Genomic DNA, 25645 nt, shown 5'->3' with positions numbered 1-25645 from the left:
ACAGCTTTCTGTGGGTTTTCATTATCCCTACGTGTTTCCTCCTGGAATTTGATCTGTGGCCTGGCAGAGGTTTTAGGTGTTTGGTCTCGTGGCTGTGGCTGGTGATGTGGCCTCCAGAAACCAGTGGTTTGTTATTATTTGTTAAAATAATGTTAATTTTTTCAATGCAAACACAAACATCCCAGAGAGCTGAGCCCCAGCAGGGTCCTGGGAATGCATCCCCAGGGAGGAGGGGATGGCAGTGACACCACAAACGTGGGGTGCAGCTGGGGACACATCCCTGGGGCTGTGTGGATGCAGGGACCTCACAGAACTCTGCAGGAAGAGCTGAACTGCTGCAGCCAGAGCCTGGGGTGACTCCTGAAGTGCCACTAAAAAATGGGAGTGCAGTTCCCTCCCTGCACAGCTGGGAGCTCCCCCTGTTCCCAGCAGAGATGCGATTTCAGCTCCTGAGTTGTGATGGGGGAACTTTTCCAGATTTTAATTTCCCTGGGACGGAGTCAAGAGGGGTAGCACGACTATTCCAGCAGCTGAAGGAAAGAAAAGGGATGATCTGGTCCTTCCCAGACATCAGGAGGGGTTTTCAGCTCCAATCAGGGTGGTGCAGATACATTTCCCTCTCCTTGGCTTCCTGCACCAGGATAAAGCACACGGGAAGTGTAGGCAGAGTGTGAATGGATTTGTGAACAATATTGGCCTGATTTCAGTTGTAACCCATTAAATAAAACATAATTAAGCTCCATTTGCTTTGCAGATAATTAGCAGACAAACTCAAGCCTCGAGTTAAAGTGCACTTTGAAATTGCAGGTGTGTTGTGATGTAGCTAAAGGCTGAAGGCAGTTTCTGATCCCAGGTAATTGAATTTCAGGTGCACTGCTCACTTTTCATCCTCAGATAAGCTGGTTTCTGATCTCTTTTGGCTTTTCCTGCAATTAATTTGCACGTGTCTCTTCAGAAACTGTTTCTAAATAATGAAAGGGAGCATCTGGAATGAGGAGCTGCATGTCAAATCCACTGTACATCCTTCACCTCCATTCACAATAAGCAAACAATGTCTTGATTAATCATCAATTAAAACGAACCTCTTCATCATTCTAATTCTTTCTGGAAGATGTGAGTTTTGGCCAAAGAGGAGTCTGGGATTATTCAGGGAGTTGTGCTGCCTTTCTATGAGAAACAATGAGGAGTATCAAAATCAGCAAGTAGTCAGGTCTTTACAGTTCCTGTTCTTGATGGGTTTGCATTGAGAATATCCCATATTTCCTCTGCCTCATCCCTTCCCACAGCCCTGGGCTGCTCCAGGCAGATTCCAGGAGTCTGAGCATTCCAAGCATTCTGTCCCTCTGGATTATAATTTAATTTAATGTTTATAATATAATGTTCTTATGTCCTCAGCCTGAATATTTGGTGACATTTCTCTTGCCAGTTGTTTTAATGGTTTGTACCAGGTATTTTCTCCTCACCACAGTTTCTCTGCCCTCTTCCTGCATCCTTCCCCAGTTAATCCTGAGGAATGAATCCTGAGGAATAAATCCTGAGGAATAATCTCCAGGCACCTACTCAACACAATTGCATTTATCTCTTCCCTTTCTCCTTGCAATTTTTTTCCTATTAGTGACCTTTTTGTTCTTCACCTTGTAAGAAAAAGGCCCTCTTAAAGAGAGTGGAATTAAATGGAATATGATTTGGGGTTTTTACAGCGTATTTCACATCGTCATTGCAGATTCACAAATGCCAGAGTGGTTCTTTCAAAAGTGCATTGGTTTTTGTTGGATAGCTGGGCTGGGGGATGAAAAGAAAAGGAAAATCATATAAAATAGGGAACTTCATGCAGCTGAAGTTCACCATCTTGTCAAAAATGGAACTGCTGGGTCTTCCTCTCTTCCAGCAATGGGGGGGCAGTTTAAGCTTAAAACTCCTGGAAGTTTCATGGCACAATATTGGGATTCCAGGTCCAAGCTAAAGAAACCAAAGAACCCCCCAAGAGCCCCCAGCCTGACCCTGAGCTCAGCCCAAAATCACCTCTGGAGGCCCCGGGCAGGGAGGACAGAGCCCAAGGCTCAGAGGTACAGGCACACCTGGCCACACCTGGGCTGCTCAGGTGGAGACTTCACCCTCTGCTCTGCTCTGCACCCACACAGAGCCCAAATCTCAGAGGTACAGGCACACCTGGCCACACCTGGGCTGCTCAGGTGGAGACTTCACCCTCTGCTCTGCTCTGCACCCACACAGAGCCCAAATCTCAGAGGTACAGGCACACCTGGCCACACCTGGGCTGCTCAGGTGGAGACTTCACCCTCTGCACTGCTCTGCACCCACACAGAGCCCAAATCTCAGAGGTACAGGCACACCTGGCCACACCTGGGCTGCTCAGGTGGAGACTTCACCCTCTGCACTGCTCTGCACCCACACAGAGCCCAAATCTCAGAGGTACAGGCACACCTGGCCACACCTGGGCTGCTCAGGTGGAGACTTCACCCTCTGCTCTGCTCTGCACCCGCACTGCCCCCAGCTCTGGGCTCCCACCAGCTGATCCCACTGCACTGGGAAAGGGCACTGGGCACCTGTGGAGCACCAGGGGAATCCTCTGCATGGGGAAGGGAGAGCTGGGTCACTCCATGTGGAAATCACCATGGAACTGCCTTAAATGTTAGCCCTGAGGGCATTAATTAAACTGAGGATGGCTCTATCTGAGAAGGTTCTGCCTCCAGTAGAACATCAGATACAGAGGGTTTGAAATAGCTCTGGTGCAAACAGCACTAAATTCTCCAAGGATAAATCACGTGGCAAATGCTTCTACAAATCTCTGTCACTACAAAAGGTATTTAATGGCAGTAAAGCCCTGAAAGTTTCCTCCTTGTAAGTGAAAACAAGAAAATGTTTTAAACCTTGTAGCATTAAACATTCTAGCAATGCAGATTTGGTTTGGGTACTCCAGTTTAAATTGTTTCTCTAATTACTACATGTCTCCCTCTGGCCTTCCCTCTCCAAACTCACTGGAGAACCTTTACAACCTGTCAGGGTACAGAGACCCTCCTGTGTCACCCCTCCCTGTCTCCCCATCCTCCTCATCTCTGAGCTTTCTGCAGGGATGAGAAAAGCCCCAAAATTCCCATTGGTGCCTTCATTCCCTCCTAGCCACCCTAAGGGCCTAACTGTCCTAATTTAAAATTTCTCTTTCTAAGAACGAGTCCCACTTTCCTCCCCCAGTTTAACTGGGGTTATTTTCAGCACACATCCCGTTGCAGGGCCTGTGTGAAGGTCAGGTGTGCTGAACCCTCAGGCAGAAGTTTATTAAATCCAAATAATTTTAATTTAGCCACAAACTCCTCAGAGACAAAGCCATTTTAATTAAGTACAGCTCCAGGGACAGCTGAGTCTCTGGAAGGACTCACCAGAAATAACTGAGCGAGGAATCCTCCCTCTGAAATACCAATTGTTTACACTCAATTAGGGTTTGTTTCTTTCGGCTGGCAGCATTTTTGGTGACCTTGACTCCCTCAAAAATGTTTACATGGCCTTGATGTGTCTTGCAAGTTCCATCTGGTTTGCCCACATTTCCGTAACGAGCACATCACCCTGATTCTGAGGAGGATTAATTAGAACTTTCTGCTGACAAATTAGAACTTCCTGCACTGCCCGTCTGGTGGGTTTGGGGCGTTTGAGCGATCACAAGGAGAAGACTGTGAACTGTTTGCTGCAGGTTGAAGTGTTGCTGTTCCCTGTGCTCACTCTGCCCTGTTGTGTCCCTCAGGATGCCTTTGGACATCCTGCCAGCGAGATGAGGATAGGGGAGCTCCGTCCTTCCATGCCCGAGACGCCGCTCTACCCCCCCAAACTCGTCCTGCTGGGTAAAGACAAGAAAGGTACTGATGGATTTGCAGCCTTTGAGATGAAACCTTGTGATGGGGATGTGCCACCCCTGCTTGTAAACCATAGGCCGTGGACATTTGTGCACGAATCAGTAGAACCCAATGCAATGCAATTATAGATCTAAGTTAAAAATGTGTTTTTGTGGTGTTCCGTTCCCGAGTGCCGCCCCTGAAAGCGTTTGCTGTGTTTTGTTTCAGAGTCGACAGATGAGTCTGAAGCAGATAAGATCCATTGTCTGAATAACAGCGTTTCCTCAGGCACTTACTCAGACTATTCCCCTTCCCAGGCTTCCTCAGGGTCCTCCAACGCACACGTAAAAATGGGCTCCCTGCAGACCACGGCTAAAGAAGCAGTGAATAACTCTTTGTGGGGGAACAGGTGTGACATCTTTCCTGACACAGCTTTTGTTTCCCTTTTGTCCTCTCTGGGCCCTCAGAGCGACCCCGTTAGGGCGTTTGGGTTTAAAAATCCACGTTTTTGTCCCACGTTGGCTGTGCAGAGATGGCCACCTTCCATATTCCACAATCCCACAGCTGGTGGGTTCAGCTCTGTGCCATCTCCAGGCATCAAAGCTCCTAGAGATGGAGCTGCAGCTGTTGGTGTCCCATTACTGCTGTCCCATCTCCCTATGCCCTGCACCTCCAAAAAGGTTTTTGGAGAGCCATAACCTGCACTGGAAACATTCCAGGACCAGCCTGTCCTGTGGGTGCCTGCCCTAAATCGCCTCATGTTGTTCCCTCCACAGCTCTGCCCCTTAAAGAGCTGGATGGGAACAGGCAAGAAAACTGCCTCTGTTTGTGTCTCTGGTTAAAGAGTGGGGGAAACCTTCTGCTGCACTCATCCGTTATTATTACAGCAGGAAAGTCTGTTCAGCAGGATTTCTGGGCACACAGCATGGAGCCAGCCAGGCCTTTGAGTGACTTCTTAGCTTCTCCATGTGTGTCCTGACAGAACCTGTGCTCCGGGGCAGAAACCTGCTGCCACCGTTCCCGTGCCAGTGGCACAGCATCCATGGAGTTCCCAACAGCTTGAGAGTAGCTCAGGCAGTGCTAAGAACACCGAGGGGGCAGGTTTGATTCCTGGACTCAGCGATACTTGTGGGGCCCTTCCAGCTGGGAATATTCCGTGCTAAGCATCCCCGGAGTCTCCCGGGCAGCAATCCCAAAGCCAGAGCTGGGAGAAAGCCGAGCTGCTTTCCAAGGACGATGAGCGCTGGCGTGCCGGGACAGAGGACATTTGATCTTGTTCCCCTCTCTTGTCTTTGCAGGCTGGCCCAGTCGTTCCCACAGCCCCTGGAGACCAAGCCATTGCTGAGCCAGCGGGAAGCGGCTCCGGCCGGGAACGTCCCGGCGCGCCCGGAGCGGCGCCCGCTGAGCGACGCCTTCGCCGACAGCTGGAACGACGGCTCCCACTACGACAACACGGGATTCGTGGCCGAGGAGAGCGCGGCAGAGAACGCCGGCACCAACCCCCTGCTCAGCACCAAATCCAGGAGCTCCTCCTCCCACGGGCGCCGGCCGCTGATCCGGCAGGACAGGATCGTGGGGATCCCCCTGGAGCTGGAGCAGCCCGCGCTCAGAAACACACACGACTCTGAAGTGCCTCCTCCCAACCCTTGGCAAAATTGGACCAGAACCCCCAGTCCTTTTGAAGACAGGACAGCTTTTCCTTCCAAACTGGAAAGCACCCCCAACACCAGCCCTTTGCCCGAGCGGAAAGATCACGTCAAGGAGTCTCCCGAAATGACGAGCACTTTCACTCCAGGAATTCCGTGGGAATACCACGACGCCAACGCTAACAGGAGCCTCACAAACGTCTATTCCCATGTGCACTGTCGCCCGGACCCTTCCAAAAACGTCATCTCCATCAGCAAGAGCACGGAGCGGCTCTCCCCGATGATGAGGGATTTAAAAACAAACAAGTTTAAGAAGTCGCAGAGCATCGACGAGATCGACATCGGTGCGTACAAGGTGTACAACATCCCCCTGGAAAACTATGCATCCGGGAACGACACCGTGGGCCCCCACGAGAGGGTGGACAAGCTGCTGGGCCCGGAGCACGGCGTGCTGAGCATGTCCCGCAGCCAGTCCGTGCCCATGCTGGACGACGAGCTGCTGACCTACGGCAGCGTCAAGGTGCAGCCGCAGCACAAGGCGTCGGTCACCAAGAAGGTTTATCAGTTCGACCAAAGCTTCAACCCCCAGGGCGCCGTGGAGCTCCCGGCCGACAAGCGGCTCCTGCCGCCCTTCCAGCTCAACGCCGAGTACCTGCCCCAGCCGGCCAAGAGCCTGCCCCAGGAGCTGGTGAGCCCGCGGGGCTACCGCGGCTACGCGCCCGTGGAGCCCATGTTCTCCTTCTCGCAGCCCTCGGTGGGCGAGGAGCCGGCGGCCGCCCCGTTCCCCGGCCCGGCCGCGCGCCCCGGCTTCCTGCGCAGGGCGGATTCTCTGGTCAGCTCGGCGGAGATGTCGGTGTTCCGCAGGGTGGGCGAGCCCCAGGAGCTGCCCCCCGGGGCGGACAGGTACGGCCGGGCCCCGTTCCGCGGCGCCCCGGAGCGCCAGGGCAGCATGGCCGTGCCCGAGGCCCAGTTCCTCAAGCGCAACGGGCGCTACGAAGACGAGCACCCTTCCTACCAGGAAGTGAAAGCCCAGACTGGGAGCTTCCCAGTTAAAAACCTCACGCAAAGGAGGCCCCTGTCGGCACGAAGCTACAGCACAGAGAGCTACGGCACGGCCCAAACGCGGCCGGTCTCAGCGAGGCCCACCATGGCAGCTCTGCTGGAAAAGATTCCGTCAGACTATAACTTGGGTAACTATGGCGACAAGCCTTCCGATAGCAGTGATATAAAGCCGAGGCCTCCCCCTGGGAAGGGAAATGAGAGCTGTGCTAAAATGCCCGCTGACTGGAGACAACAGCTACTTAGACATATAGAAGCTAGAAGGTTAGACAGGGTATGTTTGGCATTTCTCTGCAATTAATGCCTTTAGTTGTGTGTTTCGCTCTGTCAAACGATTTGCACGTGCAGTGGTGACCACCAGAATTCCCAGGGATGAAATTCCTGCCGTGGTGTCAGAGGGACCGGCCCGCCGAGGGCCCTGGGGGTGCTCAGCTGGAGTGAGGGACCCCAGAAAATCCAGAGGCTCCTCACTGATGGTGCCCCTCGGGACAGTGGCCGAGGCGGTGGCTCCGGGTGCTGGCTAAACCCAGAGGCTTCACGCCGGTGCCGTTCCCTGGGGCAGTCACTGGGGTGGTGATTCTGAAACCTGGGTAAATCCAGAGGCTCTGTCACTGGGCTGGTGGCTCCTGCAGCTCTGCCCAAAATCAGGAAGAGCCCTGAGGTTCTCCCCTGCCCGTGGAAGCGTTGCTGGAGCCACCAGGTCAGTAATGACCGAGAGCTTGGAGAGGTGCTGGGCACGTCTTGGCAGTAAAAGGGAATAAAGGAAAAAGAGAATAAGTAATAAAATGTATTTTAGCTCTGGTGTCACTGTTAGTGCAGGGGGCTTAAAAGTATCTATAACTGAGAAATATCCCTGGGTATCCACTGCCACGGTTCTGATGGGAATGTGATCATTACTCTTTTTAGCTGTAGGAAGTTATGCTGATTTGCCTTCTATCCAAAGGGTACTTTAGTGCATGATTCAGTCATTACCTATTTAATGACCTAATCCGTGAATCCTATTTACTCCGTGATCCGAAGTGGTTGTGACAAATTCCTGTGGTGAAATGCATAAGGGGTCATTGCCAAATGTGTCCATATACTGCTTTATGCTAGAGCCTCCTGAGTTTGGTGTTAATATTCTCCTTACCTTCCAGTCTCTGGGATGTGATGATATTAAATTATCCTTAAGGATCAAACGGGGAAACTTCAAAAAGAGGCTCCAAGGCTGAAGCGTTTTCCTCCCTCAGCTCTTTTCCTTGTGCTGTGCAAACCCACTGGAAACTGCCTCCTACCCAGGGAAACCAGTGCACCCTGAGCAGGGCCCTTCCTGGTGCACACAAACCCTTGCCAGGTGTTGTTGGCTTAAGGAACACCTTTACACTTGGTTTACAACGTGTATGAAGGGTGCTTTAACCCTGGCAAGCTGGCACTGGTGGCTGTCCCTGACCCCTGCGAGGTGGTTCCTGCTGGGTGCAGAGCTCCAAGGAGCTGGGCTGGGCTGGGCTGGGCTGGTGGGAGCCCTGGGGAGCAGCCCCTGTCCCCGGGGTGGGCACAGCACCCCTGTCCCTGCCCTGCCCAGCTCGTCCCACATGGGCAGCCAGGTTTTTGGGGAGCAGGACTTGCTCCTCCCAGCCAGGCACAGCCCTGGCTGCACAGCCCGCCCCGAATTTGGCCCTTTTTTTTTTGCAAAAGCAAGATTTGTACCAGGTGAAGCGCAGGTCCCACCACCCCCTTGTGCTGTCAGCGTGGAAGTCCTCTCTGGTGCCCATTTTCTGTACGAGGAGCAATGTACTCGCTGTGTGTGACCAGTGCATGCCTGGAGGAGCTACCGATACTCGGGACTGTTTGTTGGCTTAAACTAAAACTCTGTGAACTTAACCATGTATGTGTGAGACTTAATTCTGAGCATGTGTGTTCATATGTGTCCCGTGGTTGTTTCCTCTACTCAGAGCGCTGCTTACAAACACCACACAGTTAGCCTTGGCATGCTGCACTCTGGAGGGGTTTCAGCCATGCATGCCGGCCGAAGCATGACTTTAAACTTGCAGCCTAAATCTAAATTTGAAAACCAAATGCTTCAAGAGCTACCTCTACCGAAAGTAAGTATGGGCTAGCCAGCATTCACGGCATTCCCGGTTAATTAATGATCCTTGCTTCCTCCTGGTTTAGCTTCTGCCTCTTCCTCCTGCTTTTAGGACGCCCGCTCCACAAAGCAAGGCTGGCAGGGACGCAGCTCTGCCCCTTGCTGGCCTTGCTTTTTGGATTCCGGGGCTCCCTGGCTGTCATTCCTGCCCTCCTGCTCTCCTCACACATGACAGCGCTGCCATTTGCTCAGTGGGGAACGTGGTTTGCTCTGGGACTGTTTGATCCTAGAAAAACGGGTGTGGAAATGTTAAACAGGCTCCAGGAGACAGGGATTTTAATATCTGAGCATTAATTGGGTGTGCTGTAATTCCTGATGGGTTTTGAACACATTACCACACCCAAACCCATTTCAAACTTTGAGTAACACCTAAAAAAGAGAATATTTCCCTCATTTATTTACTGTTTATCTTATATTTATTATCAATATATTGTTGACTAGTACAGACATACAAAACCATGTATCCCCAAGGAATATCTGAAGGGAGAGGCACTCAGGACGAGGCAGAGAGGGCCATTCCTGCAGGACTCTCAGTGCCAGGGAGGGATGCTGAGACCTTTCCCTGCATCCTGAGGGCACAGCTCAGCCTCTCCCTGCCCTGGCACAGGAGCTGAGGGGACAAATCAGCAGCAGCAGCAGCTCTGTGAGTGATGAAAGGGCAGCAGAGCCCAGATCCCAGCATTCCATCTGTGCTGGGAATGGCCAGGCTGGCCCCTGTGGAACAGCCTGGCCAGCAATTCCCAAAGGAGCCTTCCAAGGGTTCAGAGCTCAGACGCAAGGGTTTGAGGAGAGCAGGATGGTGCAGCAGCAGGAGCTGGCCCAGAGCTCTGCCCTGCTCCTCTTGCCGACCTCCAGCCGGAATTCCCGGCGATCCAGGGCAGGATGGCAGTGCCCAGGGAGCAGTGCCAGGCCTTCCCCCCTGTCCCCACCCCTCCATGCCCTGTCACCTCCATGCCATGTCCCCCCGTGCTGCTGTGGGTCTGTGCTGCTCTGTGGTGGGGCGGGAGGCTCCGAGGGGACCCCCTGGATGTGTGTGCTGGGCAGGGACACCCCGGTGTTGTCTTTGCTTCCCAGACCCTGTCTGTCTGCTCAGGTACTCGTCACCTGTCCCTGGAAAAACCCATTGGGCATCAGCCCCAGAGAGTGGTGCTGGTTCCCTCCACACGTTGGGAATGAGGTGGTTTGTGGCACTGCCAGGGTTTCAGGCTGTAGGTGAATGTGGATATTAATGATGGATGTCTGAGGAGACCCAGGAATCTGCTCTGTGATCTATTTTGGGGTGTGGTCTGACGTGGATTATTCTGCTTTTCTCTCTCACCAGCATTCCATTGCTCCATGTCCATAGAAACTGTGATGCTGAACTGCACTGAGGGGTGGTTCTCTCACTGTACTGTTTGGGAAAATTATTGTTGGGAAAGGTCACTGCAGGGGGAAATGACTGTTGGAAAAATGCCGTGTATATTTAGTGTTGTTGAATTTTATTGCTTCACACCTTCCACAGAATTTGCATTTCCTAAAGAATCCAGGCCACAGCAGTTCAATCCTTGCCTCTTCTGCTCCCTCCTTCCCGTGGCCTGGATTCAAGAGAGTAATGAGTGAGCTCTGGCTGTCAGGAAATCAACCTTGACAATGAATTGCCTTGAAAATGTTCATGACATCAATCTGCCCCCTGCAGAAAATGTGGGAAGTGCTGCTTATCCTCTTTCCCCCAGATTTCCTGGAAGTGGAGCTGGGTTGCAGCCTGTCCCAGCTCAGAAAACAGCCACAATTTTGGGGACAAATTCCTTTTGCTGCAGCAAATGAAATCCCAGGATTTCCCTGTTTCTGGAGGAAGCTGAGAGCACTCTCAGCATTTTCCCTTTTCCCTCTGGAGTGCAAACTCCCCTCTGCAGGTGAATCCCAGCAGCCTCCAGAGGGATCCTTTCCATGTCTGGCTGCCAGGGAAAAGTTTTAAAAGTTTGTGGTTTGGTGCAGCCCATTCCCAGAATGGGAATTCCCACCTTCCTTGGGAATCTCAGAATCTCTGGGCCTGGGGAGGGCACCCAGAGGGGCCCATAAATGGATCCCTTGGGGTGTGACCAGATTCCCAGGGCAGCCCTGGAGGGAATTGCTCGTTTTTCCATTTTTCCATTTTTAATGGGGGTAAAGAAAGCTCTGCAAGGAGATCCTGGGCTTTAAACGGGAAATGTTTTTTCTAGTGGTTTTTCACAGAAGGAAAATCACAAATTCCATTATTTTTTCTGGATAATTTCTTGAATGATGAAAAAAAAATACAATGGAAGTTTCCTTTCATTTTCAATAGTCAAGGTTAGACTTTTTTCACTTCACCTCAGAGATGTGATTTAAATCATAATTTCCTTCTATTTACTTTTCAACTTCTGCTTAAAAACAGTTTTTAATGGAAAAATTCCCACCCTTCACATTTCAAAGCAAATTTGATTAATTCTTCATCCGTCTAGAGAAGTGTATCCCGACTTTTTGTTTTACTCAAAGCTGGAGAAGAAATACCTGGAATGGCAGAGGGGAAGAACAAATATTTTTTGCTCCTTTGCAGATTCCCATTAATCAATAAGCATTGAACTGTGCCAGGTGCTGTCAGTGGCAGGACAGTACTGGAATTTTGGGAAGTCTGGCACCCAAAAGGTGTTAGGAAAGCTCCCAGTGATGATCAAGAAAGAGAGGGACAGATAATGGAAACTCAGGGTGGGGCAGGAAAAGTCCAAACCCCCTCCAAAGTCCTGAAAACAGGAATGAAACAACGAGGGGGAAAGTGACAAGGAAGAAACATGGAACAGGAGAGAAAAGGGAATTATTGGGGAAACTTTCCCTGTGTGTTGTGACCATTCATGATGAGGCAAACATTGAATTCCAGGTTAATATTGTGCAAAAAACGTCCCTGGCACAAGCCAGGAGGTTCTGGGAGCTGCACACAGAGCCGGCAGAGCCTCGGCACTGCCAGCAGGGGATGTTTGCTGCAGAAAACACAAACAGCTCCTTTGCCTTGGTGGCAAATCCTTCCCAACAAAGTTCCTGCTGCTGGAATGAGCAGGGAGCGAGTCCTAACTCCAGAATTAACGCCAGGCTCTTTAAATATTGGAATTTCGCCAAAATCCATTGCTCTGAAAGTAACGAGTCCCGTCCAATGAGTTTTCTCTTCTCTCTCACCATTCATTATTCTCATTATTTCTGTCCTGAACCTCTCAAGCCCTCCTGCTTGCCCCCAGAGAGCCCCCAGTGCCGCCGTGTTGGCGGAGCACTGGGCAGGCCGGGCGCTGTGTGCGTTGCTGGGCTGTTGTGGCTGAGTGTGGAGGGTTTGTACTGGTGACTAAAGGCTGCCCTGCCTTTGTGAACAGACCCCGTCGCAGCAGAGCAGCCTCCTGGACAACGGGCAGGACGAGGTGGCCGTGGGCAGCCCCTGGAACCCCTACCCGCTGGGCCGGCGGGACGTGCCCCCCGACACCGTCACCAAGAAGGTAAGGGGTGCCAGCAGGCATGGCGACAGCCTGGGGACAGCCCTGGGGACACCCTGGGGACACCCTGGGGACACCCTGGGGACAGCCTGGGGACAGCCCTGGGGACAGCCCTGGGGACAGCAGGACAGCTCTGGGCAGCACCCGGGGCTGCTCCAAGGCTGAAAGCAGGAATTGCTGTGATTGAGGGCGGTGTTTTCATGGGGCCCCTGATGCCTTGTGCAGGCTGCCCCAGAGCAGAGGCTGGACAGAGTTCCAGAATAAAGCAGGGATTTATTCAAAGCATCTCCTCCATGGATCCACCTTGGGCAGCACCAGAGCCCAGCCAGGGCTGCACCCAAGATGAACCAAAATGGCCCCAAAATGCACGGCCGGGCACGGGCTCTGTCCCTGGGATCAGTTCTGCTCCATTTGCATCTTGCAGTTCATTGTCCCATTCCAGCTTTAGCCCCTGCAGTCCCACCCTGCTTGTTTTTCTCTCTCCAGCCCACGGGGTTTGTGCTCTGGGGCTGAGATTTGGATCATTTGTCCTTGGTGCCCAGCTGGAGCAGGAATTGTTTTGTCTCCCTGCTCTGTGCACAGAGCTCAGCACCCCCTGATGTGAAGCCCAGACCCACACACTAAAGCAGCACAGAATGTGAAAATAGAAAAGCCAAAACCTGAGGCATCATCCCTCTGAGTGCTCTGGCTCTGCATGGGCAGTGGGCATGGAGGGCTGGGTAGGGCTGCTTCTGGCCTGCTCCTGCAGGGTCTCATCCCAAGGTTTCATCCCAGTGATGATGTTCAGTCCATAAACAGCACGAGGGGTGGGATGGCTCCAGCCCAGCCCTGCACTGGCACAGCCCTTTTGCTGATAAACTCCCTGGAAAAGGGTCTCTTTCTGGGGCTTCTGTGGTGGTGGACATTGAATTCCAGTGCTTGGAGCTCCTGGCTCCCAGCCCCAGCTCTGCTCAGGAGTGCTCTGACCATAAAGCTGGAGATGGAGAATCCTCATGGACCGTGTTGGAGGAGGAGCTGCAGGGATGAGCCAGGATAATCACAGGGATCACTGTCAGGAGATCCATCCTGCCACCCTGAAGTCCCAGCAGTGAGTGACATCAGCGTGCACAGAGGAGGAGCCCAAGGAGCTCCCGCTGCTCCAAGCTTTATCCTTGGAGATGCAGCCAGGGATCCCTGAGGGCAGGAGGATTGCTGGGGCTGGAAACAAAACAAAACATCCCAGAGATGCCTCGGGGCACAGGAGGAGGAGGGAAGCTGATGGTGCGGGATGGAGCCGGCCCGACAGCCGAGTTGCTGGTGCCCTGATCTGTGTGAAATCGGGATGGGAGAGGCAGGAGCGGGCATTTCCCGGTGCGGGGCTCCGGGAGCCGGCTGCCCCTGACGCGCTGCTCGCCCACAGGCAGGTAGCCACATCCAGACGCTGATGGGCTCGCAGAGCCTGCAGCACCGGAGCCGGGAGCAGCAGTACGAGGGCGGCATGAACAAGGTGACCGTCCAGCAGTACCAGCCCCCGCTGCCCATCCAGATCCCGTCCTCGCAGGGCTCCCGGGCGCCCCAGCCCCAGCGCTGCCTCATCCAGACCAAGGGCCAGCGCAGCACCGACGCCTACCAGGAGCAGGTGAGCCTCGGGGGCACGGGGCACATCCCGGGTGTGGTGGTATAAGGGCCGCAGGACGAGGGGAGAGAGGAGAAATTGACTCCAAGTTCTCAGAAGGCTGATATATTATATTATATTATATTATATTATATTATATTATATTATATTATATTATATTATATTATATTATCATTACATTACATTACATATATTATTATATATTTGTTATATTACATTATATTTATTAATATAATGTAATATATAATATATTAAATATATTATATATTACACTATATATAATAATAATTATATATAATGTAATTTGTAAATATATAAATATTAATATATAATGTATAGATATTAAATTAAATTAATTTATCATATTAAATTATAAATATTAAATTAATATTTATATTAAATATATAAATATTTAATATATGTGTGTTATTATAATATATAATGTGTATTATTATATAATAATATATTAAATATATATTACATTATATGATGATAATAACAATAGTAATAATAATAACATATTAATATAAAAATATTAATATGTATTAATATTTAATGTATATTATATAATGAATGTAACGTATTAATGATTAATATGTTTATTAATGATACTATAATTATTACTAGGATAATCATAATATTATGATATTTATAATATTTATGAAAATTATATATTTATTATAAGAGATTATATACTAAAACTATACCAAAGAAAGAGAAAGGATACATAGAGAAGGCTAGAAAAGAATGAAGAATAAAAACTCGTGACTGACCAGGGTCCCAACACAGCTGGACTGGGATTGGTCATTAAATTAAAACAATTCACAAGCTGGATAAACAATTCTCCAAATCACATTCCAGAGCAGCAAAACAGGGAGAAGCTGAAGCTTCCCAGCTTCCCAGGAGAAGAAATCCTGGGGAAGGGATTTTTCACAAAGTGTCACAGTGACACCGGGGGGCACAGGGCAGCTCCCGGGGCAGCTCCCGGGCACCAACAGTCCCAGAGGGGCTCCTCCAAAGTGCCCCATGGGAGAGGGAACCTTGGGCAGGAGAGGGGGAGCTGAGCCAGGCAGCCCCGGGGAGCTGGGACTGGGAGAGATCTGGTTGGGCTGGGAGAGATCTGGTTGGGCTGGGAGAGATCTGGCTGGACTGGGAGAGCTCTGGATAGACTGGGAGAGCTCTGGATAGACTGGGAGAGCTCTGGCTGGACTGGGAGAGCTCTGGTGGGACTGGGAGAGCTCTGGTTGGACTGGGAGAGCTCTGGATAGACTGGGAGAGCTCTGGTTGGACTGGGAGAGCCCTGGTTGGACTGGGAGAGCTCTGGTTGGACTGGGAGAGCTCTGGTTGGATTGGGAGAGCTCTGGTTCGACTGGAGGAGCTCTGGTTGGATTGGGAGAGCTCTGGTGGGACTGGGAGAGCTCTGGTGGGACTGGGAGAGCTCTGGTTGGACTGGGAGAGCTCTGGATAGACTGGGAGAGCTCTGGTTGGACTGGGAGAGCCCTGGTTGGACTGGGAGAGCTCTGGTTGGACTGGGAGAGCTCTGGCTGGACTGGGAGAGCTCTGGTTGGATTGGGAGAGCTCTGGTTCGACTGGAGGAGCTCTGGTTGGATTGGGAGAGCTCTGGTGGGACTGGGAGAGCTCTGGATAGACTGGGAGAGCTCTGGTGTGTCTAGGGGAGCTCTGGCTGGGCTGGGGGAGCTCTGGATGGACTGGGAGAGCTCTGGTTGGACTGGGAGAGCTCTGGTTGGACTGGGAGAGCTCTGGATAGATTGGGAGAGCTCTGGTGTGTCTAGGGGAGCTCTGGATGGACTGGGAGAGCTCTGGTTGGACTGGGAGAGCTTTGGCTGGACTGGAAGAGCTCTGGTTGGATTGGGAGAGCCCTGGTGGGACTGGGAGAGCTCTGGTTGGACCAGGAGAGCTCTGGCTGGGCTGGGGACAGGCTGGGTCCATCCCTTCCCCAGCACCAGCCACCAGTACCCATTTTCTCCCAGACTGACCCAGTGCCACCATTTGGAATTGAGGTCCCTGGGCAGAGCTGGCATTCCTGGGTCAGACTGAGTTAATTTTCAGCCTCTGCCCTTTCCCCAGTGACCCCGTTCAGGGCCAGCAGGGCAGGGCTCTGGGGGACCCTGCTCTGCTCAGACCTGCCCAGCACAGCCCAGCTGCTGCCCCAGTGCCCCAGCCTGGCACAGGCACTGGGCACTTTCATTCCCTGCTCCTGTCCCTCAGATTTGTCCTTCAGCAGGGCTGTGAGAGGCCCCTGAGAGCAGAATGAGGTGCAGAACCATCCCCAAACCTCCCTCCTGTGGGGAGTGTCCGTGGAGCCCCAGAGCAGCTCCTGCCCCACATCCCTGATGTTCAGAGCCTGCTGGGGGAGGACGTGCTCACACCAGCTCAGGGCACGGCCACAAAGCCCTCTGAGCTCATTTTTATTGTATATCCAATTCCCCAGCACTCTTTGGAGCCACCCTGACCAGGAAAGGAGGCTTTGTCCCAGGGGTGCTGCACGTCTGGCTCCTCCTGGGAAAATAAAATTGCACCAGGCAAAGCCTCACTGATGGGTTTATCCCAACGTTTAAGTGAAAATCTTGGCCAGGGTGAACTTCTCTTTCATTAATCTAAAGGGTTTTTACCTCCCTGAAAAGAGAACATTAAAATCTATGCAAAAATCTGTGAACCACAGGGAATGTTTTGGTATCCCTACAGTGTGGAAAAATGCTGCCAGTTCTTCCAGCTTATGTATTTTATAATTTTATAATATTTTTATATTTTAGCAATATTCCAGTGGCTTTTCCCATTTTGTGGAGTGCAGGGGCTCAGCTCCTCCAGGGAAAGGGGATGTGAGGGCAGGAGGTGCCTGCCTGGGGCAAGGTCCAGTGCTGACATCCCTGTTTTTCCTGCCTAGTTTTGTGTGAGGATAGAGAAGAATCCCGGCCTTGGGTTTAGTATCAGTGGTGGAATAAGTGGACAAGGAAATCCATTCAAACCTTCTGATAAGGTAAGTGTGAAATTCCTCTCTCCCTGCTCCTGGTTTGAGAGGTCACAGAGTGGAGGCAGAGAACAGGAGGGGGATGTTTGTGCCTCTCTGTTGGTGTAATTGAAAGATTTTTTTTCCCCATTCTTAGCTTTGTTCTTGGGTGGATTTTTTTGTTGTTTGTTTATTTTGGCAGAGTGTTGTTTGCTTGTTTTCCCAGTTAAAGAAGTTGAGGGAATCAAGCATCAATCCCATGAGTGTCTGGCCCATATTCCCTGGATAAGATAATTTTTTGGGCTGTTTTCTGGAGAATTGTCTCTCTTATTTTTAAGAGTCGCCTTAGACCCCAATTAAACTTTTAATAAATTAATTAGAGTATATTATATTATATATATAATATATTTTTAATCTATTATTTATAATATTCTTATATTATATATGATATATTTTTATTTTCTATATTCTATGTTATATATTCTATTCTATTATATTGTTATATTATATTATAATATTTTATTATAATGTTATATTATATTATATTATATTATATTATATTATATTATATTTACTATACTAAAGTACGGTATCATCCCTCGAGGCTGAAATTGCAGGGTTTGCAGCTGCTGTGTCAAATAAAAGCAGCCTGGAAATCCCTGGATCCTTACAGATTCCATGGCAGCAGATGTCTCCTGTACTGGGAGTTAAAGCTGACACCTGATGGTGGTCAGGGACACTCAGGTCTCATTTTGGGAATTGCACATTTCAGATAAATCAATTTGCAATAGGAGGAGGCCACGAAAACTCCAAGGTGTGCTGAGTCCCAGCTGCCAGGGCTGTAGGATTGGGAAGTGGACTCTTAGCCCTGTGGATTTGTGTTTGGTGCCATGGAACTGCCTGGAGTTTGTTGGAAAAGGAGGCCTTGAACACATTCCTGGAGCTGATGTTCTTGGATAATACTGGATTCATGTTGCAGGGACAGTGGGAACTTCCATAAAAGTTTCAAATAATGAAATTGAAGCTGTGCTTCCTAGAGGAAGCAAAGACTGCTGTACTGATTATGATACACATTATTCCAATAATTAACACTTGCTCCATTTTAATTTCCCTGCCACTCCTGCCCAGTTCATGCTGGACTTTCTTTGTGATGTGGGATTTTAGTGTAAGATTGTGGTGGTGTTCACAGGGGTCCCAGGACGAGGGAAGAGATGAGAATCTTGACTCCATGTTTCAGAAGGCTGATTTATTATTTTATTATATATATTATATTAAAAGAAAATGATGTACTAAAACTATACTAAAAGAATAGAAGAAAGGATTTCATCAGAAGGCTTGAAAAGAATAGAAAGGAATGATAAGAAAATCTTGTGACTGCTCAGAGTCCCAGCACAGCTGGACCTGTGATTGGTCATCAAGTAGAAACAACTCACATGGACCAATCCACGATGCACCTGTTGCCTTCCACAGCATCAGATAATTATTGTTTTTCTTTTCCTCTGAGCCTTCTCAGCTTCTCAGGAGTAAAAATCCTAGCAAAGGATTTTTCAGAAAATACGCCCATGATATAAGATGACCCACAATTATTGATAAGTGCTGAAGGTCCCAGGGAGCTGCTCCACCCCCAGCCTGGAGTTTGACAGCAAGCAGAATAAACCAGTTTGGTGTTAGCCCATCTCCAGGGCGTGCAGAGCCCCCAGGCCCCAGGCAGGAAGGGAGCCCCGTGTTTTTTGGGATGTAGTTCTTGGAGAAAGCATCCTAACCTGTGTTACTTCTGACTTATAGGGTATCTTTGTTACTAGGGTTCAGCCTGACGGCCCCGCCTCCAGCCTGCTCCAGCCCGGAGACAAAATCCTGCAGGTAGGGATGCTGGGGGGTGCCGGCTCAGAGCTCAGCCTGGGAGCACACAGGGTGGTGTTTGCAGCAGGGCTCAGCTGCCTGTGGCATTTGGGGGGCTTCAGCATTGATTTACAGCTGGTGCCCAAAGCACTTTTTGCTCTGGTGGCCACCTGGGCCAGCTGGTTTGAATCAAAACCCATGGGCAGAGCCCCAGGGCAGGGACTGTCCCCTGTGCCACCCTGTGCCCACTTCTGGGCACCCCATACCTGACCCTGAGGGGCTGGAGCATGTCCAGGGCAGGGAACTGAGCTGGGAAGGGGCTGCAGAATCCCTGAGGGAGCTGGGCAGGGGCTGCAGAATCCCTGAGGGAGCTGGGCAGGGGCTGAGCCTGGAGCAAAGGAGGCTCAGGGGGCCCTTGTGGCTCTGCACAGCTCCTGCCAGGAGGGCACAGCCGGGGGGTCGGGCTCTGCTCCAGGGAACAGGGACAGGAGCAGAGGGAACGGCCCCAGGCTGGGCCAGGGGAGCCTCAGGGTGGAGGAATTTTTCCCTCAAAGGGAGGTCAAACCCCGTGGTTTATTTGGGTATCAAATTACTCCTGCTTTTCCTGCTGAGGTCTGACAGTGCCCTCCCAGTCCTTCCCAGAGAACCCCAGAACCACAGAATCCCAGAACACCAGATTTCACAGAATTCCCAGAACCCCAAAATTCACAGAATGACTGGGTTGGGAGAGACCTTCAAGATCATGGAGCCCAACCCAGCCCCAGCACCCCAACTCAACCCTGGCCCCCAGTGCCACATCCAGGCTTTGTTAAACACACCCAGGCATGGGGACTCCACCACCTCCCTGGGCAGCCATTCCAGAACTTTATCACCTTTCTGGAAAAAGCTTTTTCCTGATATCCAGCCTGTATTTCCCTTGGTGCAGCTTGGGGCTGTGTCAGGACCCTGATCAGCCCCAGCTATGCCCCCTTTGTCCCCCTCAGCACCTCATTCCAGATTCTCCAGGCAGATCCTCCCTCTGGAGCCTGTCCCTGCCTGTGCCACCAGCTGGGGCTCGGATCCATCTCCCCCCAGCCTTGGCCCACTGTCCCCACACTCTGCCCCATGGTCTCCCTCTGGATCTTCCAGATCCCTGAGATCCCTCCCATCCCACAATGGAGAATTCTGGGATTCCATTAATGCCTCATTTTGGCACAGCTGTCGGTGTATTTGGGATCTCCCCTGCCTGGAATTTGGATTCCTCTTTCCCAGAGGAAAGGTATTTTGTTGTGTTGAGGCTTTCAGCATGGTCAGAGCCCAGAGCTGTCCCAGAGTCACAGCCTGATTTCAGGATGTGGGATGAAATCACTCCTTGGAGCCCCCAGCCCAGCCCCAAAGCCATCCCACAGAGGACAAGAGCAGTGTGTGCTCTGTGCTCATGAGAAACCCTCATGTGTTCATTATTTATTTCAGCCTTGCTTTTAGTTGCCAAATAGCCCTTTTTTCCTCCAAAACAAGCCACTGAAGCCTCTCCCCTTGTGTTTTCCCTGCTGCAGGCCAACGGACACAGCTTTGTACACCTGGAACACGAGAAGGCTGTGCTCCTGCTGAAGAGTTTCCAGAACACAGTAGACTTAGTTATCCAACGTGAGCTTACTGTCTAAATATTTTTTTATAAATAGTAAATATGTCTAGCCAGATATAATGTTCAAAAGGATTTATACATAGGAAACCAATTTTTTGCCAATTGCTGGACCAATGGCAAACGGTAGTGCCAAATGTATAATACTCTATGTTAGTACCAATCATCGGGAGAAAATATAAGAATTAACTCTATAAATATATTGTTCATGTGGCTCCGTATTAGTTTTACTTGTCAGCCTCTGGCTGTGCATTGGTGCGTTTTTTTAACCAAGTTCCTTCTTAAAAGTCAATTTCATATGATTTCAAAACACAGAAGCACATACAAATCCTTTAGGAATTCTGCTGTCCATCAGAAACACTGCCTCAAAGTTGTATATGCCTTTATAAAGATGAAATATATTAACCTGTACTTCCCATGAAATATTTCTATCATGTCGCATACGAAAGTATAGAGAAGAAAATATTTTCATAAACACCTCAAAGAAAGTATATATTAAATTAAATTTAATAATGTTCATTTATTTTCAATGCAAAGATATTCTATGCCTTATGAAAATACCTGTACATATGCCGTGTGTATAGCTGGCTCCGTAGGGATCAGGAACAATTCACTACACAGGGTGAGAGACTTCTCCAGCTGTAACTCTGGGACCTCGGGACAAGGAGCCCACTTGGGAATGGGACAGCTCCCTCTGGAATGGGGTAACTCCCTCTGGAACGGGTGAACAACTCCCTCTGGAATGGGTGAGCTCCTTCTGGAATGGGTGAGCTCCTTCTGGGATGGGATAGCTCCCTCTGGAATGGGATATCTCCCTCTGGAATGGGATAGCACCCTCTGGAATGGGATAGCACCCTCTGGAATGGGATAACACCCTCTAGAATGGGTGAACTCATTCTGGAATAGGATATCTCCCTCTGGAATGGGTGAACTCATTCTGGAATGGGATATCTCCCTCTGGAATGGGATATCTCCCTCTGGAATGGGATATCTCCCTCTGGAATGGGGTAGCACCCTCTGGAATGGGATATCTCCCTCTGGAATGGGTGAACTCATTCTGGAATGGGGTAACTCCCTCTGGAATGGGGTAGCACCCTCTGGAATGGGATATCTCCCCCTGGAATGGGGTAGCACCCTCTGGAATGGGATATCTCCCTCTGGAATGGGATATCTCCCTCTGGAATGGGGTAACTCCCTCTGGAATGGGATAGCACCCTCTGGAATGGGATATCTCCCTCTGGAATGGGGTAACTCCCTCTGGAACGGGGTGACTCCCTTCAGAACAGGTTAACTCCCTTTGCTTTGGCTCTTCCCTCGATTCCATGTGCACACACTACAGGAGAACACCGAGGACAGGCAGGTTTGGCTCACGGATGGAGGAAGGTTGTGATGGTGGCAGTAAAACTCCTTTTGTTGCTGCTAATTTAACTCGTTAATTTTTCATTTCAGACTCCCCATTGACATTGTTGTGTATTTTCCCCCCTGCTCCAGGCCCTGCTCGGGATATTCCCATGGGTGAGGCTTTCTGGGATCCTGGACTGGGTCCTGGAAAGGGATGGGCACAGACACATCCCAGGGAGCAGCAGGTGACCCCGAGCCAGCCCAGGAGGAGCATTCCCAGCACAGGGCCAGGGACAACCCCTCATGTCCAGGTCCTGGGGCTGTTCCCAAGGGAGAATCCCAAAGCCCAGACTGTGCCCAGCTGCTGCTGTCAGGGGTGCCAGGGTCCAGCCTGGTTATCCCTGACAGCAAAATGGGAAAACACAGGGAAAGCCCTGCAGGGGTTTTCAGGGGATCCCAGTGCCCTGGAGCAATGGGCAGGGGCTGAGGGACAGCTGGCTCTGGGATCACCTGCACCATTCCCACCCAAAATCCCACAGCCAAGGGTGCAGCCACAGCCCACGGGGATCTTCCACTTCTCCAAGAATTCCCAAATCTTCTCTCTCTGGCTGTGGGACCTGGGCAGCTGCAGGCCCAGGGAAGCCTCCAGGACCCTCCACCCCTGATAATTTCCCATTTTCCCAGTGCCAGCTCACAGTTCCTACCCAGGTGATGGCAAACCAGGAAAGTTCTCAGCCAGTTGTTCCCAACAGCGACCATTTAACATCCTCAAATCTGGTTTCATGTTTTCCAAAGTATTTTTTAACACATCCACGTCTGCATCTGTGTTTGGTGGCAGTGCCAGCCCTGGGAGGGGACAGGGGGCTCCACACAGGGAGCAGGCAGGACAAGGCTGAGGGTGAGTGGGGCAGCTGAGAGCAGAGCCAAGGAAATCCAGTAGGAAAAAAATCTGAGTAGGAAATGTCCCAGAGGTTGGTTTGCTGTTGGCAGTGAGCACTTGGAGTGTAAGGATGTTAAACCCCCTGGCTAAAGCCCTTTCCAGGGCCTGGAGGGGCTCCAGGAGAGCTGCAGAGGGACTGGGGACAGGGGATGGAGGGACAGGACCCAGGGAATGGCTCCCAGTGCCAGAGGGCAGGGATGGATGGGAGATTGGGAATTGGGAATTGTTCCCTGGCACAGGGTGGGGAGGGGTTGGATGGATTTCCCAGAGCAGCTGTGGCTGCCCCTGGATCCCTGGCAGTGCCCAAGGCCAGGCTGGACACTGGGGCTGGGAGCATCTGGGACAGTGGGAGGTGTCCCTGCCATGGCAGGGGTGGGGCTGGGTGGGCTCTGAGGTCCCTTCCCCCCCAGCCCATCCTGGGATGCTGGGACCCCCTTGGGATGCTGGGCCCCCTTTGGGATGCTTGGCCCCCCTTTGGGATGCTGGGCCCCCCTTTGGGATACTGGGCCCCCTTGGGATGCTGGGACTCCCTTGGGATGCTGGGCCCCCTTGGGATGCTGGGCCCCCTTTGGGATGCTGGGCCCCCTTTGGGATGCTGGGACCCCTGTCTGCTGGAGTTTAGCACTGGGTTCCCTGGTGCAATCAGAGATGCCCCTGCACAGAGGTGTGCACAGAGCTCTGGGGGGGAATGCAAGGACAGGGAATGCAAAACCAGGGAAATGAACCCCCCCCAATGGGATCAGCTGAGGGCAGGGCTCAGGGGAGCCCCAGTCCCAGGGGATCAGGTGTTTATTCCCAGGAGCTGCCCTGAATGAGCAACGTCCTGCTGGGACCCCCTGGCCAGGCAGAGCCTGTCCCACAGCAGCAGGGTTGGGGACAGGTCCCCGATGGCTCAGGGGGTGACAGAGCTGCGGGGTCAGCACCCATCCCAGCAGGATTTGGACATAAACAAACACAGCAAGTCCCACCTCAGCTCGAGGAAGAATTTCTTTCCCTGGGGGTGGCAGGGCCCTGAGCAGCTGCCCAGAGCAGGTCTGGGGCCTCCCTCTCTGGGGACATCCCAACCCCACGTGCCCCGTGTCCCCTGCTCCGGGCTGGGCTGGATGGTGTCCAGAGGTCCCTCCTGTGATTCTGTGAACTGGTGGGATGTCACAGTTAGAACTCCCAAAGGAAACTGGGGATGCTGTGCCAGCTGGAGCTCCCTGCCCGTGCCCGTCCCCCGCCATCCCTCTGGAGGTCACAGCTCCAGGGCTGTCCCTGGCAGGCAGGGCAGGCCCCCCGTGCCCACACAGCTCTCTGGGCAGCAGTTTGGGCAGGACACGGATCCAGGGGTCCACGGGGAGCTGGCCTGGCCCTGGAGCCACGGGCGGGCACAGCTGTGGTGCCACTGGGGCCAGGCCCTGGCAGTTCCCCCACCCAACCCCAAATGGCACCGTCTGTAAATCACAGAATTTCAAACCAAAAAAGAAACGAAACCCCAAAAAAAAGCTTTTGCCAATCCTCTCCCTGGCTGATTCCAGCTGATTTAGTGGAAGTGACTGACTGGCACCAGTCTGGGCACTCCTGGCACTGCCCTGTGTCCCTTGGGTGGCGGTGGCTGTGTCCCCTCCCTCCTCCTCCTCCTCCTCCTCCTCCTCCTCCTCCCCGGGCAGGGCACTCGCTCATCACTTCGGTTTTCTACCTGTGAGTACTGTATCCAGTTCAGAACCAACAGCTTCCTTTAGTAAAGATTTTACCATTTTATAAAAGACATGTTTAATTATGATGGAGATGGCTGTATTGTAATTAATATTTTGAGATAATTGTGATTTTGAGCTTAAATTATATACAGAAATGGTCATTTTTGTATGTGTTCAAAGATTGCTATATTCCAGATGACTGTACTTTTCAGTTGAATTCCAGTATCCATGTAAATAAAGCTGAATGAGGAAATATTTACTACTTTATTAACATAGATTGTGAATGTACTTCATGTTTTTTGCAGTATAAAGACTTACTGAACTTGAAAGCTGCTTCATTTTATGTGCAAAAAGGTACTTCAAAAATTCTATTTTAAATCTATTGATTGAGTGCAATCAGCTCCTGTCCCTTGGCACATGCAGGTTGTCCCCTCCCCGTGCCCTGGAGGGCCTGGCCCGTGCTGTGGGGCTGCTGCATTTGGCAGCTGCTCTGCAAAGAGGGAGCCCAGGGACTGAACCGATGCTGTGCAGTGCAGCAGAGCCATTTTCGGCTTTGCTGTACCCACCTTTTTCAGTATTTCCAAAAAAAAAAGTGTTTTGAATAACATTAAAAAGTCTCTTTATTGTATAAATAATAAAAACGTCACCTTATTGTAAGGCTTTTGGGTGGTTTTTTCTTGTTCCTGGCAGAAAGGAGGTTTCAGAGAGTGGGGAAGGGGGAATGAGCCTGGAAAATTGGGCAACTCCCAAGTGGGGCTCCCCTGGTCCAGCTGCAGCCAGGGGAGACAACAAATATGGAAAGGGAGTAATGGAAATGGGCAAGAAAAGTCAGGTTTGGCAGCTTTGGGGGCAAATGTATGGAAGGATAAATGCATGGAAGAAATGGATGAAAGGACAAAATGTGTGGAAGGACAAATGCATGGAAGGATAAATGCATGGAGGATGAATGCATGAAGAAATGGATGAAAGGACAAATGCACGAAGGACAAAATGTATGGAAACAAAAGGGGGCAGGGGGTGAGGGCAGCAGCAGCTCCATCATCTGAGGAGCTGCAGAAGTGGCCCTGGAGCTCCAGGTGTCCCCTGCTGTCACTGCACACAGGCCCTGTCATCTGATCCTGCCCTTCCCATCCCCACTCCCCCAAACCCTTTCCCAGCCCATTCCCTTTCCCATTTCCCGGCAGCCAGGACCAGGTCCTGGTCCCCTCCTTGGGGACACAGGGAGGTGCAGCTGGGCCTGAGCCCCCCGAGCCACCCCTGCTCCAGCTGGAAGGCAATTCCCACCCCTGGGGAGCTGAGGGTGTTTTATGTTCATCTGGACATGTTCAAAACCTGGGAATTTTAGTCAGGAACTGTAAAAAATCCTGCTGTGCTACAGAACCTCCAGGGCTGTGTGCATGAGAGACCCTGAGGGGCTGGAGAGTGTCCAGGGCAGGGAACAGAGCTGGGCAGGGGCTGGAGAATCCCTGAGGGAGCTGGGCAGGGGCTGCAGAATCCCTG

At 51.3% G+C, this 25645-nt stretch overlaps 1 protein-coding gene and 1 long non-coding RNA gene across 7 annotated transcripts in view; both read left to right on the top strand.

The window, feature by feature from the left end:
• Positions 1-24802, top strand: part of LOC139594615 (uncharacterized) — a 276219-nt gene extending 251417 nt beyond the window's left edge. For all 3 annotated transcript variants that reach the window (XR_011680681.1, XR_011680680.1, XR_011680682.1), the window contains one exon: positions 22819-24802. This is a non-coding gene — a long non-coding RNA (uncharacterized lncRNA). The remainder of the gene's footprint in view (positions 1-22818) is intronic.
• The window catches only part of LRRC7 (leucine rich repeat containing 7), a 107978-nt gene extending 83176 nt beyond the window's left edge, over positions 1-24802 (top strand). For 2 of the 4 annotated variants that reach the window (XM_071436982.1, XM_071436981.1), the window contains exons 17-25: positions 3755-3866; positions 4071-4251; positions 5141-6821; positions 8479-8628; positions 12026-12145; positions 13542-13760; positions 16663-16755; positions 18511-18585; positions 20100-24802. In XM_071436982.1, coding sequence (XP_071293083.1) covers positions 3755-3866; positions 4071-4251; positions 5141-6821; positions 8479-8628; positions 12026-12145; positions 13542-13760; positions 16663-16755; positions 18511-18585; positions 20100-20207 — 2739 coding nt within the window. In that variant the 3' untranslated portion in view covers positions 20208-24802. The remainder of the gene's footprint in view (positions 1-3754; positions 3867-4070; positions 4252-5140; positions 6822-8478; positions 8629-12025; positions 12146-13541; positions 13761-16662; positions 16756-18510; positions 18586-20099) is intronic. The other 2 variants (XM_071436984.1, XM_071436983.1) reach the window with 2 other exon arrangements.
• Positions 24803-25645: the final 843 nt, after the last annotated feature.

Source organism: Agelaius tricolor, unplaced genomic scaffold (assembly GCF_023055355.1).
Source record: "Agelaius tricolor isolate 1412-34295 unplaced genomic scaffold, bAgeTri1.0.p SCAF_11, whole genome shotgun sequence".
NCBI classification, from domain to species: Eukaryota; Metazoa; Chordata; class Aves; order Passeriformes; family Icteridae; genus Agelaius; species Agelaius tricolor.
Note: the sequence above shows the minus strand (reverse complement) of the source record. Positions and strands in the feature narration are given on the sequence as shown.